The 14,823-nt window shown below is 38.4% G+C and overlaps 1 protein-coding gene across 21 annotated transcripts in view; it reads left to right on the top strand.

Annotated features, from left to right (window-relative positions):
• The window catches only part of SCMH1 (Scm polycomb group protein homolog 1), a 133,450-nt gene that overhangs the window by 62,407 nt on the left and 56,220 nt on the right, over window positions 1–14,823 (top strand). For 19 of the 21 annotated variants that reach the window (XM_053919931.2, XM_053919930.2, XM_053919925.1 and 16 more), the window contains 2 exons: window positions 7,634–7,722; window positions 10,720–10,963. In XM_053919931.2, the coding sequence (XP_053775906.1) occupies window positions 7,634–7,722; window positions 10,720–10,963 (333 nt within the window). Of the gene's footprint in view, window positions 1–1,046; window positions 1,063–7,633; window positions 7,723–10,692; window positions 10,964–14,823 lie in introns of those variants that run through there. The other 2 variants (XM_053919938.1, XM_045190908.2) reach the window with 2 other exon arrangements.

Genomic DNA, 14,823 nt, shown 5'->3' with positions numbered 1-14,823 from the left:
TAACCAAAATTGAAACAATATGAATATCAAAAAGAGTAATGAAAATAAAAGAACAATGGTAATAGCATCCATGGGCCCCTAGTGATACACAAAGAAAAAAATCAGAAGTTTCAGGGAACAGTCTTCTTTACAGAATGCCAGCTCATAAATACAGATGGAATGGTAGAAAATTACCATTTTACTGTTTCAGGGAAGGATAATCAATGAATGCTGAAACCAGAGTGTAAAAAGGCTTGTTGGAGAACAGAATATTCACATAATCTCACATAGTTTCTTCCCACCAATTCCCTATTAGTTACAAAGAGAAATTGCAGTGAGGGAATCTGTTAGTCACCCCACAACAAGTCATCAGATTTAGTATCATCAATAATTTGACAAATTGGCACTACGTGCCTCTTGAAGTAAGGCAGTAAGAAGTACGTGACATCACTTGTATAGTATTTATGTCGAAACTGTTTAGCGTGAATGTAATCCTAAGGAAACAATCAAATGTTCCAAGTTGTGGGACATGCTGTAAAACAGCTAATGCAGACTCTTCAAAAATCCCAATTTTATGAAAAACAAACGAAAGGCAACAGTGCTCTTGTAAGTTAAAGGAGTCTAAAGAACATGACAACCGAATGCAATATGTGATTCTTGATTGGATCCCGTATTTTAAAAACAGTTATAAAGGACATTTGGGGGACGATTGAGAATATTTTTAATTAAAATTCTTGGGTATGGTAGTATTGCAGTGTTAAAGGAGAATGTCCTTATTCTGAGGACAAAGGTACTGACATATTTAGGGGCGAAGTGTCTAACGTGCACATAGTTCAGAGGAAAAAGTGTGTGTAGGTATATGGAGACAAAATGTGGCGAAATGTTACTAGCTATTGAATCTAGGTGAAGGGTACATAGTTGTTCATATACTGTTTTTGCTACTTTTCTCTAGGTTTAAAATTTTTCAAAATAAAAAGTTTTAAATAAGTTATGTATATAATTATACATATATATGTGTGTGTGTTCATGTTCCCCAGGCCTCCTCTGGACCTCTCCCCAGAGTTGCTGAATCAGAATCTCTAGGTAATGGGGCTTGGGATTCTGCATGGTAAATAGCTCTCCCGAGACTCTAATGCAATTGGTCTATATTTGGGAAGCATTGCTCTAGAAGAGCATTTTTCTCCATTAAAATCTTGTATGGTTTGTGTGTGTGCATGTGTGTGTTCTGTTCACACAGGAACATTCATTACTCCCTTGCAGAATCCTCTAGGGGGAAAAGGTGAAAAGGCAGAATGATTCACCGGTGAAGCTATCTCAATGCCGCCAGCCTTTCCCTCCCATCCCCTCGTTTTACTGACCTCTTCTACTACTCAAGACTGTGATTATTTCTTCTAAACAGGGCTGTCTGGGTCACTAGTTTTCAAACTTAATTGCCAGTGGAATCACTTAGGGAATTCTCAAAATGTTCAGTGCTAGGTCTTAAATCAGTTAAATCAGAATTTCTGGGGTGATACTGATGTATTCTTCATTGCCCGCGGGGGATTCCAGTGTCCAGGTTTGAGAGCCACTGATCTAGATAGAGTAGAAGCTGACCTCCAGTGAGGCCACTAGCCAATTGTGTCAGGATCCTAGTACAAACACCCTGCTCAGCAAACTTGGTCATGTGCTCTGGTTGGTGTGTATGTGGCACATTGACTTGAAAGGAACCCTTTGTATGTTCCTGTCACTGATTAGCCTTCTCACTTGCTAAGTAGCCTCCAGGTCCTATCAATTAAAAGGGGGATTTAAAAATTCACATCTCACTTTCTGGTCACAGAAATTTAAATTCTGTTTATAGAAATGGGAGCGGGGAGAAAATTTTAGAGAGAAGTAACTTTAACCATGGTGACTTAAATGCTTATTTTATAAAGTTAATTTGTACGGTATTTACTGAACTCCCATTTTTACTGCAGCAAGGCCGCTGGCATCGGGCAATGCCAGAACCATCTATACCTATGCCTATCTCAAGATTAGTCACAACTCCCACCCTCAATTGAATTAAACTGAATTAACTTGTGTAGAGTCTGTATATGGGAGTGTAGCTGCAGCAAAGTGGAGCTGAGTCCTATCAGAACTGAAAGGAATCCCAACAGTCCTCCCCAAGTACAGTCACTTCTTCAGGGAAGACTGCTCAATATCTCCCTTCCAGTTCCATTTCTTGCTTCTCTGAGTCTGGGGCAATATTGAGATGGGTCACCAAACGTGAGTTTGAAAGCGCTGCTTTAATTCATTGTCCTCATCTGACAAATTGAGAAGCAAGGAAAGAGAAATGAGTTGCCCGAAGTTGTACAGTGCACAACATACTTCTGTACATATATTTGTATGTGTACGTGTAGATAGCTCCACGAGCTCCTCTTGGGGGAGAGTGAGTTGGGAGTGTCATGCAATCATCTTGACAGCCATTGAGTCTAATAACTTCACGAAGCTTGGAATTATATAGGACAATGGCAGGGTAGGGAGTAGGGCCCCTAATGTGGTTCCTGATGTGAGTGCTGTTCTGTTACCTGCCACCAGAGGGCATGGACTATGATTAGATTCTAGACCTGTTGCTCTACGTGGGAGTTCAGAGCTTCATCAGATCACTGTTTAATTTGAACAGCTGGACCCTAATCTATTCAGTAGTCCCACCATCTGGGGAGCACCTGGAAGCTCTTTATAACTGGTTCCATATCAGTATTCTTAAGGTAAGCACAGAACACTTGCAGCATGCCTAGGTTTAGAATTAAAGAGGCCTGGCTTTGTAATATTCACTCAGCCACTTATTAGTTTAATTGTGTGGCCACTGATAAGTTGCTTTACCTTGACTTTTAACCTTGAGTCTCAATGGCGTCACCTGCCAGATCATTAGTAAGCTCTGCCACACATTTTTTTGGTGAGAATTAAATGCAATACCATGATAAAGCATCCATCAATTCCTGGCTCCCATTTAATAAGTGGAGATTTCTTCTTTGTTCAGTAAAACTCTTATGAAGCTTATATTTGAGTGGAAAATACATACACATTACAAAGAAAAAAGAAAGAAAATTCAGGCAGTGATAAAAACTGAGGATAACTAGAAGGCAGCAGGATTTAAGATGCTATTTTAGATAGGGCAGTCCAAGAATGCCTCTCTGAGGAGCTGAGATTTCAGCAAAGAACTAATTACTAAAGATTTGAGGAAAGGGAAGGGTGCTCGTGGCAGAGGGATGCGGCTTGGTATGTCTGAGGAAGAGAAAGACCAGGGCATGGGGGACCAGGCAGTGATGGGAGATGAGTTATGAGAAGTAAGCAAGTTCCACATCGTGTAAGTCGTGTTAGCATGCATAAAGAGTTCAGATTTGTTTTGTGTTAGGGGATATGAGCATAAGAATGTAGTCTGATTTATATTTGAAATAACATGAACATATTTTTCTGGCTGCTATGTGGAGAACAGACAGTAGAAGGCAAAAGTAGAAGCCAGGAGTCTAGATTATAAGGCCGTTGCAGTAGCCTAGGCAAAGTCTGACTGTGGCTTAGATTAGGGTGGTTAGTAATGGGCGAGAATATATAATAGAAGTGGTTTGAGTTAGGGTATATGAGATGAAAGAGCCATCAAGACTGGCTGATTAATAGCAAGGGAGGAATCAAGAGTGACTTCGTGTAGGCTTTTTGCTCTGAGTACCTGGGTTTAATAAGTGGTGACATTAACTGAGATGAGATGACTGGAGGAAAGAAGAAGTTTGGAGTGGGAAGCAAAGTCAAGATTCTGTTTTAGACCTATTCATTTCAGGAGTTTTGGGCATCCATGTAGAGTTGTAGGATAAGGCAGTTGGAAATACAAGCATGAGACTCAGGGCAGAGGTTTGAGCTGCGGACGTAAATTGGCAGTCATTATTTGGCAGGAAGAGAGTGGAGACCGAGAAAGGGCCAGGCACTGAGGTACGCGCGCCTTGGTAGATGAGGGTTTCTTACCCACCTGTCCTTTTCCTTGCAAACGCCCCAGGCCATTGTCTAATTTGAAGAGACTTTCAAATTTTTTATTCTTCTCTTCCTGCTTTCACAAATGTATGACTTCAACTCTTTTCTACCAAAAGAGACAGTATTGAAGAACTGAGTAAAGAAATATTTGAATATATTTATGTGATGATCAATAATAAGAGCTCTGGAGACAGAGGAGTTGGATTTAAATCCTGCCTCGTGAATATTTTACTTAAGTAAAATTGTAACCTTGGATATTTTACTTCTCTAACCTCAGTCTCTTCATCTATAATATTAAAAATAATAGATAGCATTTATCTAATACTTACTACATACCAGACAGAATTTTAAGTCCTTTGCATGTATTAATCCTTAGAACAACCCACTGAGTTATTTACTAGTCTTATTGTTGAGGAAACCAAAGCCAGAGAGAGGTTTCGTGATTTACAAGTTACACACCAGGTTAAGTGTCAGAGCTAGTTTAGAGCCTAGCTCCACAGCCAGTGCTACTTTTCTTGTATCTGGTCCACAGAGTTGTAGTAATAGTACAACAATTAGTAATAGTAAATGAGATAACCCACTCGAAGTGCTTATTTAACACATAGAGCCTGGCACGTAGTATGTGACTCAGTGTTTCCTTTGGGAGGCAGCACAGTGTAGTGAAAGAGAGCCAGATCAAAAGTCCTAGGGCTCGAGTCTGACTCTGAGAGCAACTTATATGGCCATGAACAAGTTCCCTAGCCTCTTTGGACTTCAGTTTTGTCATCCAGAATGTAAAATGAATTTGAAGCAGGGTGGGTAGTCCCACATTACCTTGGGAGTTGAAGATAAGGGTCCTTGGTAATTCCTTGGGTTGGTAACATTTCTGCTTTGCCCTTCTACTATTGAAGAAGCTTGCTAGGAGGTAAAACATTCTAGTTAAGAACCATGAGGTCTGGCGTAAAACCATCATATATTGGAATCTGCCTCCACCACTTATTACCTTGGACAAGCTACTTCTCTTGAGATTCTGTTTTGTCATCTGCAAACTAGGGATAACAACAGAGTATACCTCATGGTACTATTGCAAATATCCAGGAAGAAACTGCATGTATTTACTACATTAAAAGCATTCAATACATATTGGCTATTATAATATTATTATAAGGGTTCCCAAAGCTGAGAGGATTTTTTTAGTTCTTCAAGTTCCAGGTGAGAAAGAAGCCCCTCAGTAACCTGATCCTAAAAATTGGAATTGGGGTATCACGTGGTGAGGCTCTCTAGTGTTAGGAACCTAGGGCCTGAATATGAAATTTCGAATTGTGCAGGCATTCCTCCCTACTCCTCTCTCTTACCAAGATGTAGGGAGCATTTTTCTAGAATAGCTATGCCTCACTGTGCCTTATCCATAGATGTACTGAACCACTCATGGCAAATCTGCTCTAAGTTTGGCTGGCTTCAACCCTTCCCTGACTTAAGGAGAATTGTTTTTCCCCCACACAGACTAGGCCTGTACCTGAATTTCTGGAGAGATTTAATTGTTTTCTTTTAATCATGGTCAGAGGAAGAGTAGTAGCCAACACTCTTTGGGCAATGAGTGCAAAAACCCAACTCAACCCAATTTAGAGGAGAGAAAAAGGAGGAGACAGGAATCACTGACTCGTGTAACTGAGAAGGCTAAGGCCTGGTGTTGTGTGTGTGTCTAGACACAGGGTTTTAAACATTCTCGTGTCTTAACCATGGCCGGGTAGCTTGGTTGTTTAGAGTGTCATCCCGATATGCCAAGGTTGCGGGTTCAATCCTCAGTCAAGACACATACAAGAAACAACCAATGAATGCATAAATAAGTAGAACAACAAACTGATGTTTCTCTCTCTTTCTCTCAAACTCGATATGAAATAAGTAAATAAATACTCTCATATCTCTCCATTGCTTGCCCACCCTGGCTTTATTCCCAGTTTTGTTCTCCATGTAGCAGTGCCAAATCTACAAACATCTTTGTTGCCATAATCTCAGATAAAGAGACTCTGTCTTCCAATATGCATATAATATCAGAAAACAGTTGAGCCAGCTTGGGATATACATGCACACTTTTGGTCTGTGGGAATCTAATGCTCTTAAATGGCATTATTTTCCTCTCCGTGGTCAGGTAGGTAGAGCCATGTGGCAGGCATTCCCAACAAAACACATAGATTAGGATAGGGTTTTTTCCAAAAGGAAAAAAGCTAGACAAGCAAAAAAGTAAGTGATGGCAGTTTTAGGTTAACCTTTGAGCATCCATAATGCTGTCACCATTGTTGATGTGAATGAGCTATCCCAAGAAATCGGACTTCGGCAAGCTTGGCTTAGCCTAGCCAGCTTTGAGACTAAAAGTTTAAACCATATAGGATGATAATTCTTCTTCCATTTTCTTCTCTCTTCTCACCTCTTCCTTGTTAATCTAATTATAGCTATTAATGAATACTTAAGCCCAAAAGCCGATTCTTCCTTTTTCATTTTATCTACCTACTGATCGTTTAACATAGTGGTTAAGAGTATGTGCTCAAGGGTCAGATAGCCTGGGTTTTGATACTTGGTCATTTGCTCACTTAGAAATCTTAAGCAGTTTACTTTACACCTCTTTTCTCATCTACAAAATGAAGATAACGTCTACCTCACTGCTTTCTCTTGAGCATTAGGTAGTCAGTGGAAAGTGATTGGCACAGTGTCTGGCACACAATAGAGTTCAATAATATCAGTTTCTATTGTAATTTTCCAGGTCTGGAGCTTTGGTACAGCCTATCTCTTCTTTTATCAGGAATGGGAAAACTGAGGTGCCTTGGGAGACTGTCCAAAAGGACTAGATTTTGGTATCTCAGGAGAGAGAGTTGAAGCCAAACTGAAAGAAGTACTGGGAGCTTCTTTCCACTAATTGGAAGAACTAACTACAATAATGCTCTTATTTTCCTAGTTTATTAATAGTACGTTCTTACTGACTTTACTGAATGACAGTGGACAATTAACATCTCTAGGCTTTTTACTTTTTTTTGTAAAATTAGTAGTTTTGGATAGGGTGATCCCTTTCATCTTCATCATTTCCTGATCCTTGGTTGTTTAAGTAAAAATGAATATCAAAAAGTGTTTATACTTAGGGTGTGTGTGTGAAAGAGAAGTGAGAGAGAGAGAGCACACTAAAGAGTGAGAAAGCAAGAGAGAGAAAAAGAAATAGTGAGTTTATGTTGAGATAAACCAAAACAATTTACTTGTGTATTGGGTTAACCAGTTGACATATTTGGTGTCTTCTTAAGAGATTAGTAAGAAGAATAACTTTCATACTCTACCATCTAGACAATTTCTAAGTATTTGTTAATCCTCTCACATCTGTTTTGGATTTTTCAAGGAAAACTTTTTAGGCATTATGATAAATAATCTGTGATACTTGTCTCAAAGTCAGGACACTTAGCTAGGGACTTTGTTCCACTACTTACTTTGCAACATGACACTTGGGCAAGTTACATTCCCTCCATGTGCCTCATTTCCTCATCTGTCCAATGAGGCATTTCTTCTATTTAACCTTCAAGTCCTTTCCTAACAATCTACGATTCTGTAACTTATCACAGTATAGGTTGTGGAGGAGTAGCTGGATTCCAAGGGGAAAACTTGATACTGTCTTTCCCTTTGAAACATATTTTTCATCTGTTGCCTATTATGTTTGCTGCAGGATTTCGGCTGAATGCCTCCTCTTGGCCTATGTTCCTTTTGAAGACGCTAAATGGAGCAGAAATGGCTCCCATCAGGATTTTCCATAAGGTACAGTGTTCCTCAGATATCACCAACTCCAAACTGCTTAAAATCAAATGCTTATGTCCTTTCAATTACTGAGCCTCTGGTGTCTATATGATATTTATGGCCTGAGGATGCCTTCTCAGAAACTAGTTCCGCAAAAGGAGTATTTAGTACCTTATGAAGCAGCAATCGTCCCCAGAGGAATATTAGACTCTAAATTATGACTCCTGATTTTTGGGTCCCAGCCCTACCAATAATAAGCTTTGTCTTTTTGACCTCATGTAAAAAATGGAATCCTGTGTGCCTCACAGGATGGTTAAGTTAAAATGTGTTTACTAACCCTGGCTAGTGTGGCTCAGTGGATTGAGTGCTGACCTGTGAACCAAAGGAAGTTCTGACCTGGGAACTGGTTTGATTCCCAGTCAGGGCACATGCCTGGGTTGCAGGCCAGGTCCACAATATGGGGCGTGCAAGAGGCAACCACACATTGATATTTCTCTCTTTCTCCCTTCTTTCCCCTCTCTCTAAAAATAAATTTTTTAAAATGTGTTTACTAGTAAAACATATAAATGTGACATAAGCCTAAAGGAGCGGTTCTTCTTATAGATCTTGGAACTCCATAACATTCATATACTAAACAGAGAAAGAGACAATTTTTGAGTGCCTGCAGTAAATTTAGAGCTTACATACACTATCTGACTTAATACCCACATGTGGATAAAGCTAATCAAGCATTGCCTATAACTGTATAAACAAATTATAATCACAAAAGTGATTAATTATCAGTGTAACAGTGTGGAACTAAATTATCAAATACCTATGAACTCAGGAGTAATTAAAATATTCTAAAGTCCTTGTATTGTTTGTGACTAGATAAAGATGAGTTTTAGACTTACTGATGTCAACTATACAATCTTAAGGGGATCCACTGAAAGATTATAAATAGAATGGTTAACATCTGAATCAATGGGGGGTGGAGGAATGAAAATTCACCCAATTTTAAAGGAGAACAAAGAACCTTAAAAATCGAGTAAAATAGAAATGTAGGCAATATAATAATTATAATAAATATATAATTTGCCCTGGTTGGTATAGCTCAGTGGATTGAGCATGGGCCTGCAAACCAAAGGGTCACCAGTTTGATTCCCAGTCAGGGCACATGCCTGGATTGCAGGCCAGGTCCCCAGTAGGGGGCGAGCAAGAAGCACCCACACATTGATGTTTCTCTCCCTCTCTCCTTCCCTGCCCCTCTCTCTAAAATTAAATAAATAAAATCTTTAAATATAAAAAATAAATATATCATTTATCACAAGAAATGAGCTTAAACTCATCAATTTAGTCAGATTAGATTTTTTTTTTAAATTTAACTACATGCTGTTTACAAAATACCCTGATAAAATATGCCACAAAAATGTTGAAAGTAAAAAAACATAAACTATATGCCAGGCAAACCTTTATCAAAATAATGCCACTGTTAACTGTACTGAAACCAGACAAAGGAGACTTCGAGGCTAAAAAGCATTTAAAGAGGTCACTATCTAATGATAAAAAAGTACAGTTCACCAAGAAAATAAAAGTTATAAATATACATGCTCCTAAAAAACATTGCGTCAATGTATATACGGTAAAATTTATCAGAATTACATGGAAAAATTGGAAAATCCACAACTACTAGAGGATATTTTAATACATATCTCTGAATAATTGATAAATCAAACAGACAAAAAAAATGGTGTATCAGTCGATATAAGCTAATCAGGATTAAATTAGCTAATCAGTTTGTAAAAGTCAGTTGCATTCTTATTTAACAGATGGCTTGAAAATAAAAATTTTAAAAGATATTTATGATAGCAATACAGTTATAACGCACCTAGCAAATGTTAGTAAAAAGCATGAATTTTTTATAGAGTAAGTTTTAAAATGTATATTAAAGAATACTTAACAAATGGAAAATGCAATTATGTTTATGGATCGGGAAGGTTCAATATTATACATACAAAGATTATTTTCCCCAAATTAATCTATAAATTCATTAGGATTCCAGTCAAAATCCAAATAGAGTTTTTCTGTGAAACTTGAAAAGCTGATTCTAAAATTCATACCAAAGATCAAGGATAAAGAATAGCCAGAACAATATTAAAGAATTACAAAATAGGGGACATTTTCTTTTCGATATCCATGTAATGAGACTATATTGTTGGATAGGATTAGACAGTAAAACCAGGGTAAAAGAACAGAGTGTACAACACTTTTTTATAACTTTGCTCTTGCAGTTACATTGCAGTGTGGGAGGGCAGGGAGAAAAAGAGGGAGAACACTGCTAGACAGAGAATACAATGTTATAATCACTTTGGAAGGCAATATAGCAGTATTTAATAAAGCAGAAAATGTATATATCCTATAACCCAATAATTTTACTCCTAGGTATATATCCTAAAGAAACCCTTCCACATGTATAAAAGGAACAAGTATAAGAATGGTCATTAAAATTTTGAAATAGTAAACAGTTGGAAAAAACCTTAAATGTCCATCAAAAGAATGAATAAATTGTGATATATACATATAATGGAATACTGTTAGTAATTAAAATGAACTGGAACTACATTTGTCAACATGTATAAATTTCAGAAACATGATGTTGAACAAATAACTTGTAGAATGATATGTACAGCATAATGTTATTTATATAAAATTTAAAATATGCAAATGAATATGTATATATATGATAAAATATAAAAACATATATGGGTAATGGGATAGGGGAAGGGCACAAAAGGAGGTTCAACTTTATCTGTTACCTTTTACTTCTTTAAAAAATACTGAAGCAAAGAGGTCACAATGTTAGGATTAACAAAGTAATTCTTTAGTATTCTTTGACATTCATTTAGAAGAAAGACTAAATCTCCAATGTAAATTTTAGATAGCAGTCCCCGTGTAGTCATCCAAGTGACGTAGAAGTCTTTTGGCATACACGGCCTCTCTCTTTGTGCCTAGGTCTGTATATTTCCATTTCTCATCTAGGAACCACCATCACCTTCCCACAACTTCTTCAAAATGGGAATGAAGCTAGAAGCTGTGGACAGGAAGAACCCTCATTTCATTTGCCCAGCCACTATTGGGGAAGTGAGGGGCTCAGAGGTGCTTGTCACTTTTGATGGGTGGCGAGGGGCCTTTGACTACTGGTGCCGCTTCGACTCCCGCGACATCTTCCCTGTGGGCTGGTGTTCCTTGACTGGAGACAACCTACAGCCGCCCGGCACTAAAGGTAAAGATCCACCTATGAGTTCTTGAAATCAGGACCCAAAATGGTTATGGAGATTACCTAGATCTTTCATGGTAAGCATATCTGCACCAATAAACCTCACTAGTAGGCAGAGGAGGAGCAGCGCGAGCAACTGAGGTAAAAACCAAAGTCTACCCGACAGTAATTAGAAACAGTAAGAATAAAATGTCAAATGAAGGTAGGAATGGAATTTGTGATAAAATAAGTAATTCCTTTCTCTAAATATCTTGGATTATTCTCAAACAGCTAGCTTCTCATCTCTTATTTTTGTTTCTAACCTATTTCAGAGCTTGAGGAGTGTCATTCTCTAGGTGCACAGCTTCCTCGGTTCTTTGGGCCTTTTATATGAGCTGGAGTAGCATTGTGTTATAAAAATACTTGAGAAGCGCTGTAGCAGAGTGGAAAAAGCATGGGCTTTGAAGTAAGCTGGACTTAGGGTTGAGTTGCAGCTGCGTGACTTTGGTCAGTTAGTTCACCTCTCCAAACCTCAAATTCCTCTTCTGTAAAAGAGTACCTACCTGCTTCATAAAGTTATTGTGAGGGATTAATGAGATTACGTGGGAAAATTGCTCACATAAAATCTGGCAAAAAGTAAGTGCTAAATAAATGTTTTTATTGTATTATTGCTGCTAATATAGTAATTGTATATTATATTTATTGTGCTATATTATATTATATGCTGTTATCATTATTATAATACTATTATTATAAAAATACTACTAATGAGAGAAAAAATATATAAACTGCTAGAATAGTACTACAGAGGAATTAAATAGTAAATGATATTTCTAATGATGATAATGTTGGCAATTATCCAGGATAGAGTTTGAGATAGCTGCTCTTAATAAAGGGAATAATATGAATCTTATCCCCTTAAGTCTAAAAGCAGTGATGAATCTGAGAGAATAGAAAGTCATCCTTTGTATTGTCTGTGGGTCTCTTCTAAACCTTTATTGAATTCATTCATTGAATTAGCCAACTGTTTATTGAGCACCTAATTTTGAACCAGCCTGAGGACACAGCGGTTAGAAAGATGAACAACATTCGTGCCCTCATGGCACTTCCATTCTGCTGGGATGAGATAGCAAGCACTTAAATCAAGTAATAAACAAGGTAATTTCAGACATACAATTTCTCCTAAGGAAATAAAGTATGATAAGATAGTGACAGCAAAGGTGTGATTGTGAAGGGAGTTTTTAAATGTTTAACAGCTTCATGAAAGTAGAAAATAAAATAAATGGCAAATACTTAAAATGTACAATTTGAAAAGTTTTGACATATGTATGCATCCATGAAACCATTACTATAATCAAGATGATGAATATATCCATCAACCCCCAAAGTTTCCTTGTTCCTCTTTGTGAAGGGGGAGCTTTTTTAGATGCAATGTCTTTTAAAGAAAATTTTTCTGAAAAGGTGATGTTTGAATTGAATGGTGAGAAGGAGCCATTCAGGAAAGAGAATTCCAAGCAAGCATTTTCACTCCTGGGCACCGTATATACCCAAGAGAATAGAAAACATCTGCCCACACAAAAATGTGTGCTGGGCGAACACATCTGGGGTGCTGAGAATGGCTGCTCCAACTACGTGCAGTGCGCCGTGTGAGGGGGAGAGTGGCACAGTCTGAAATATGAACTAGGACCTTGTAAACCAGAGTGGGAATTTGGATTTTATTATAAACATAGCAGGGAATCATTAGAGAATACTATGTAGGGGATGTGACAAAGCTGTTACTTTTTAAAAATCACCTGAACTTATATCCCGAATACAAAGGAACACGTAACTCAACTATAAAAAGACAACCCAGCTCTGGCTGGTGTTGCTTAGTGTTTAGAGTGTCATCCCATAACCAAAAGGTTGCAGGTTCAATTCCCAGTCAGGGCACATACCTAGGTTGCTGTTCATCTCCAGTCCAGGCGCCGGCGCGTGTGACCCCCAGTCCTGGTGTAGACCCCCAGTCTGGATGCATGTGAAGGCAACCAATCGATGCTTCTTGCACTGATGTTGCTATCTCTCCCTTCCACTATCCCTTTCTCTCTCTCTCTCTCTCTCTCCCCCCCGCTTAAAAAAAAAAAAAAAAAAAGACAACCCAGTTTTTAAAAAAGGAGCAAAGGGTTTGGATGGCCAATAACACTTGGAATGATTGAACATCATTAGTCAACAGGGGAATGTAAATCAAAGCCACAATGAGACATTGAGACATCACCTCTCGCCCATGAGTATGGCTATAAGCAAAATGTGGACAAATTGGAACTTTTGTACATTGCCAGTATGACTGTAAAATGCTGCAGCCCCTGTGGGAACAGTTTGGAAGTTACTCAAAATATTAAACAGAGAGTTACCTGTGACCCAGCAGTTTCACTTGTGGATACACTATACCCAAGAGAATAGAAAACATACAGCCACACAAAAATGTGTCATGAATGTTCAAGGCAGCATTATTCGTTATAGCAAGAAATTGAAATAACCCAAGTATTTAACCTCTGATGAATAGATAAGTAAAATGTGGCATATCCATATGAAGTAGTATTTGGCAATAAAAAGGAATGAAGTCCTGATACATACTACAACATATATGTATCTTAAAGACATTATGGTAAGTGGAAAAAGCCAGTCACAAAAGACCACAGATCGTGTAATTGCATTTATATGAAATGTCTAGAAGAGGCAAAAATATAGAGACAAAAATTAGTGGTTGTCAGGGGCTAGGGGGAAGGGGGATGACTAATAGGTATGGGGTTTCTTTTTGAGATGATGAATATGTTCTAAAATTAAATAGGGATGATGATTGCACAATTCTGAATTACACACTTTAAAAGGGTGCATTTTATGGTATGTAAATTATATATCAACAAAGCTGTTATTTAAAAAATCACTTGGGTTGCTCTGTGGGGTATGGGTTGTACCGTGGTATGTATGGAGAAGGGAAAGGCAAGGGTGGCTTGAATTAGGTTGGCGGCACTGAGATGGAGGGAACTTGAGATGGGGGGGTGGGGAAAATGAGACACACATCTTGTGTCAGGAAAGTGCTCCTAGTCCTCTACATGCTTTAGGAAACAAGCGCCCTGGGTTTGGTGGGAGAAGTCCATTGCCATCCCTCTGCAGGCCCTGTGACGTATTTCTGTGGAAGCAGCAAGAAAAGTGCCTTGGAAGTGGTGGCAGAGCCATTTTTGGTTACTTGAGACTAAAACAGAATAAGCCTTGTTGATCCAGGCAATATTCAGTGAGGTTTATTTTCTCACTTTCTTGCCTAGAGAACTCTTTATTTTGATGGGTGAATCTCTTACAGCAGGCAGTTCTCAAGACCCAGAAGAGCTGAGAGTCTCTGTGTCCCAGAATTGCTGGACATGCATTCCTTTCTTACTGCACACCATGCTGATAAGAAATATGACTCACTGTGTGGTTGATGCTTCCAGAGGTATTTGCTGACTGTTTTCCTTTTCAATTCTGTGTGCCTCTGGAGATCTTAGATTTTTAACAGAGATGACCAGAAGGACCAGGCTCAGTAGGTAGAAAGAAACCATCCACTTAGCATTTCCAGACCAGGTCCTTCGGTCATCATCATTCCAGCAGCTAGGTTGTTTCCTCCAGCAACTTCCTTCTTCCCTACCCCATACCCGCGGGAGGTTCTGTAATGTAACTTCCAGTAACAGCAGAACGTAGCCATCTCGGTGTCCTGGCTAAGGAACAAGTGATACAATGTGGAAAAAATGTGATTACTCATTTCATTTCACAAAACAAGATGTTCTCTGTATATGTAAGCCTGTTCTCTTTCTAATCACGAGATCTCCTTCATTTCTACCTTCTGGTCATTAGTGTGCAAATGTGAAAAAATTGAAAGT

Source organism: Desmodus rotundus, chromosome 3, assembly GCF_022682495.2.
Source record: "Desmodus rotundus isolate HL8 chromosome 3, HLdesRot8A.1, whole genome shotgun sequence".
Taxonomy (NCBI): Eukaryota; Metazoa; Chordata; class Mammalia; order Chiroptera; family Phyllostomidae; genus Desmodus; species Desmodus rotundus.
This window is presented reverse-complemented; position numbering and strand designations above follow the sequence as displayed.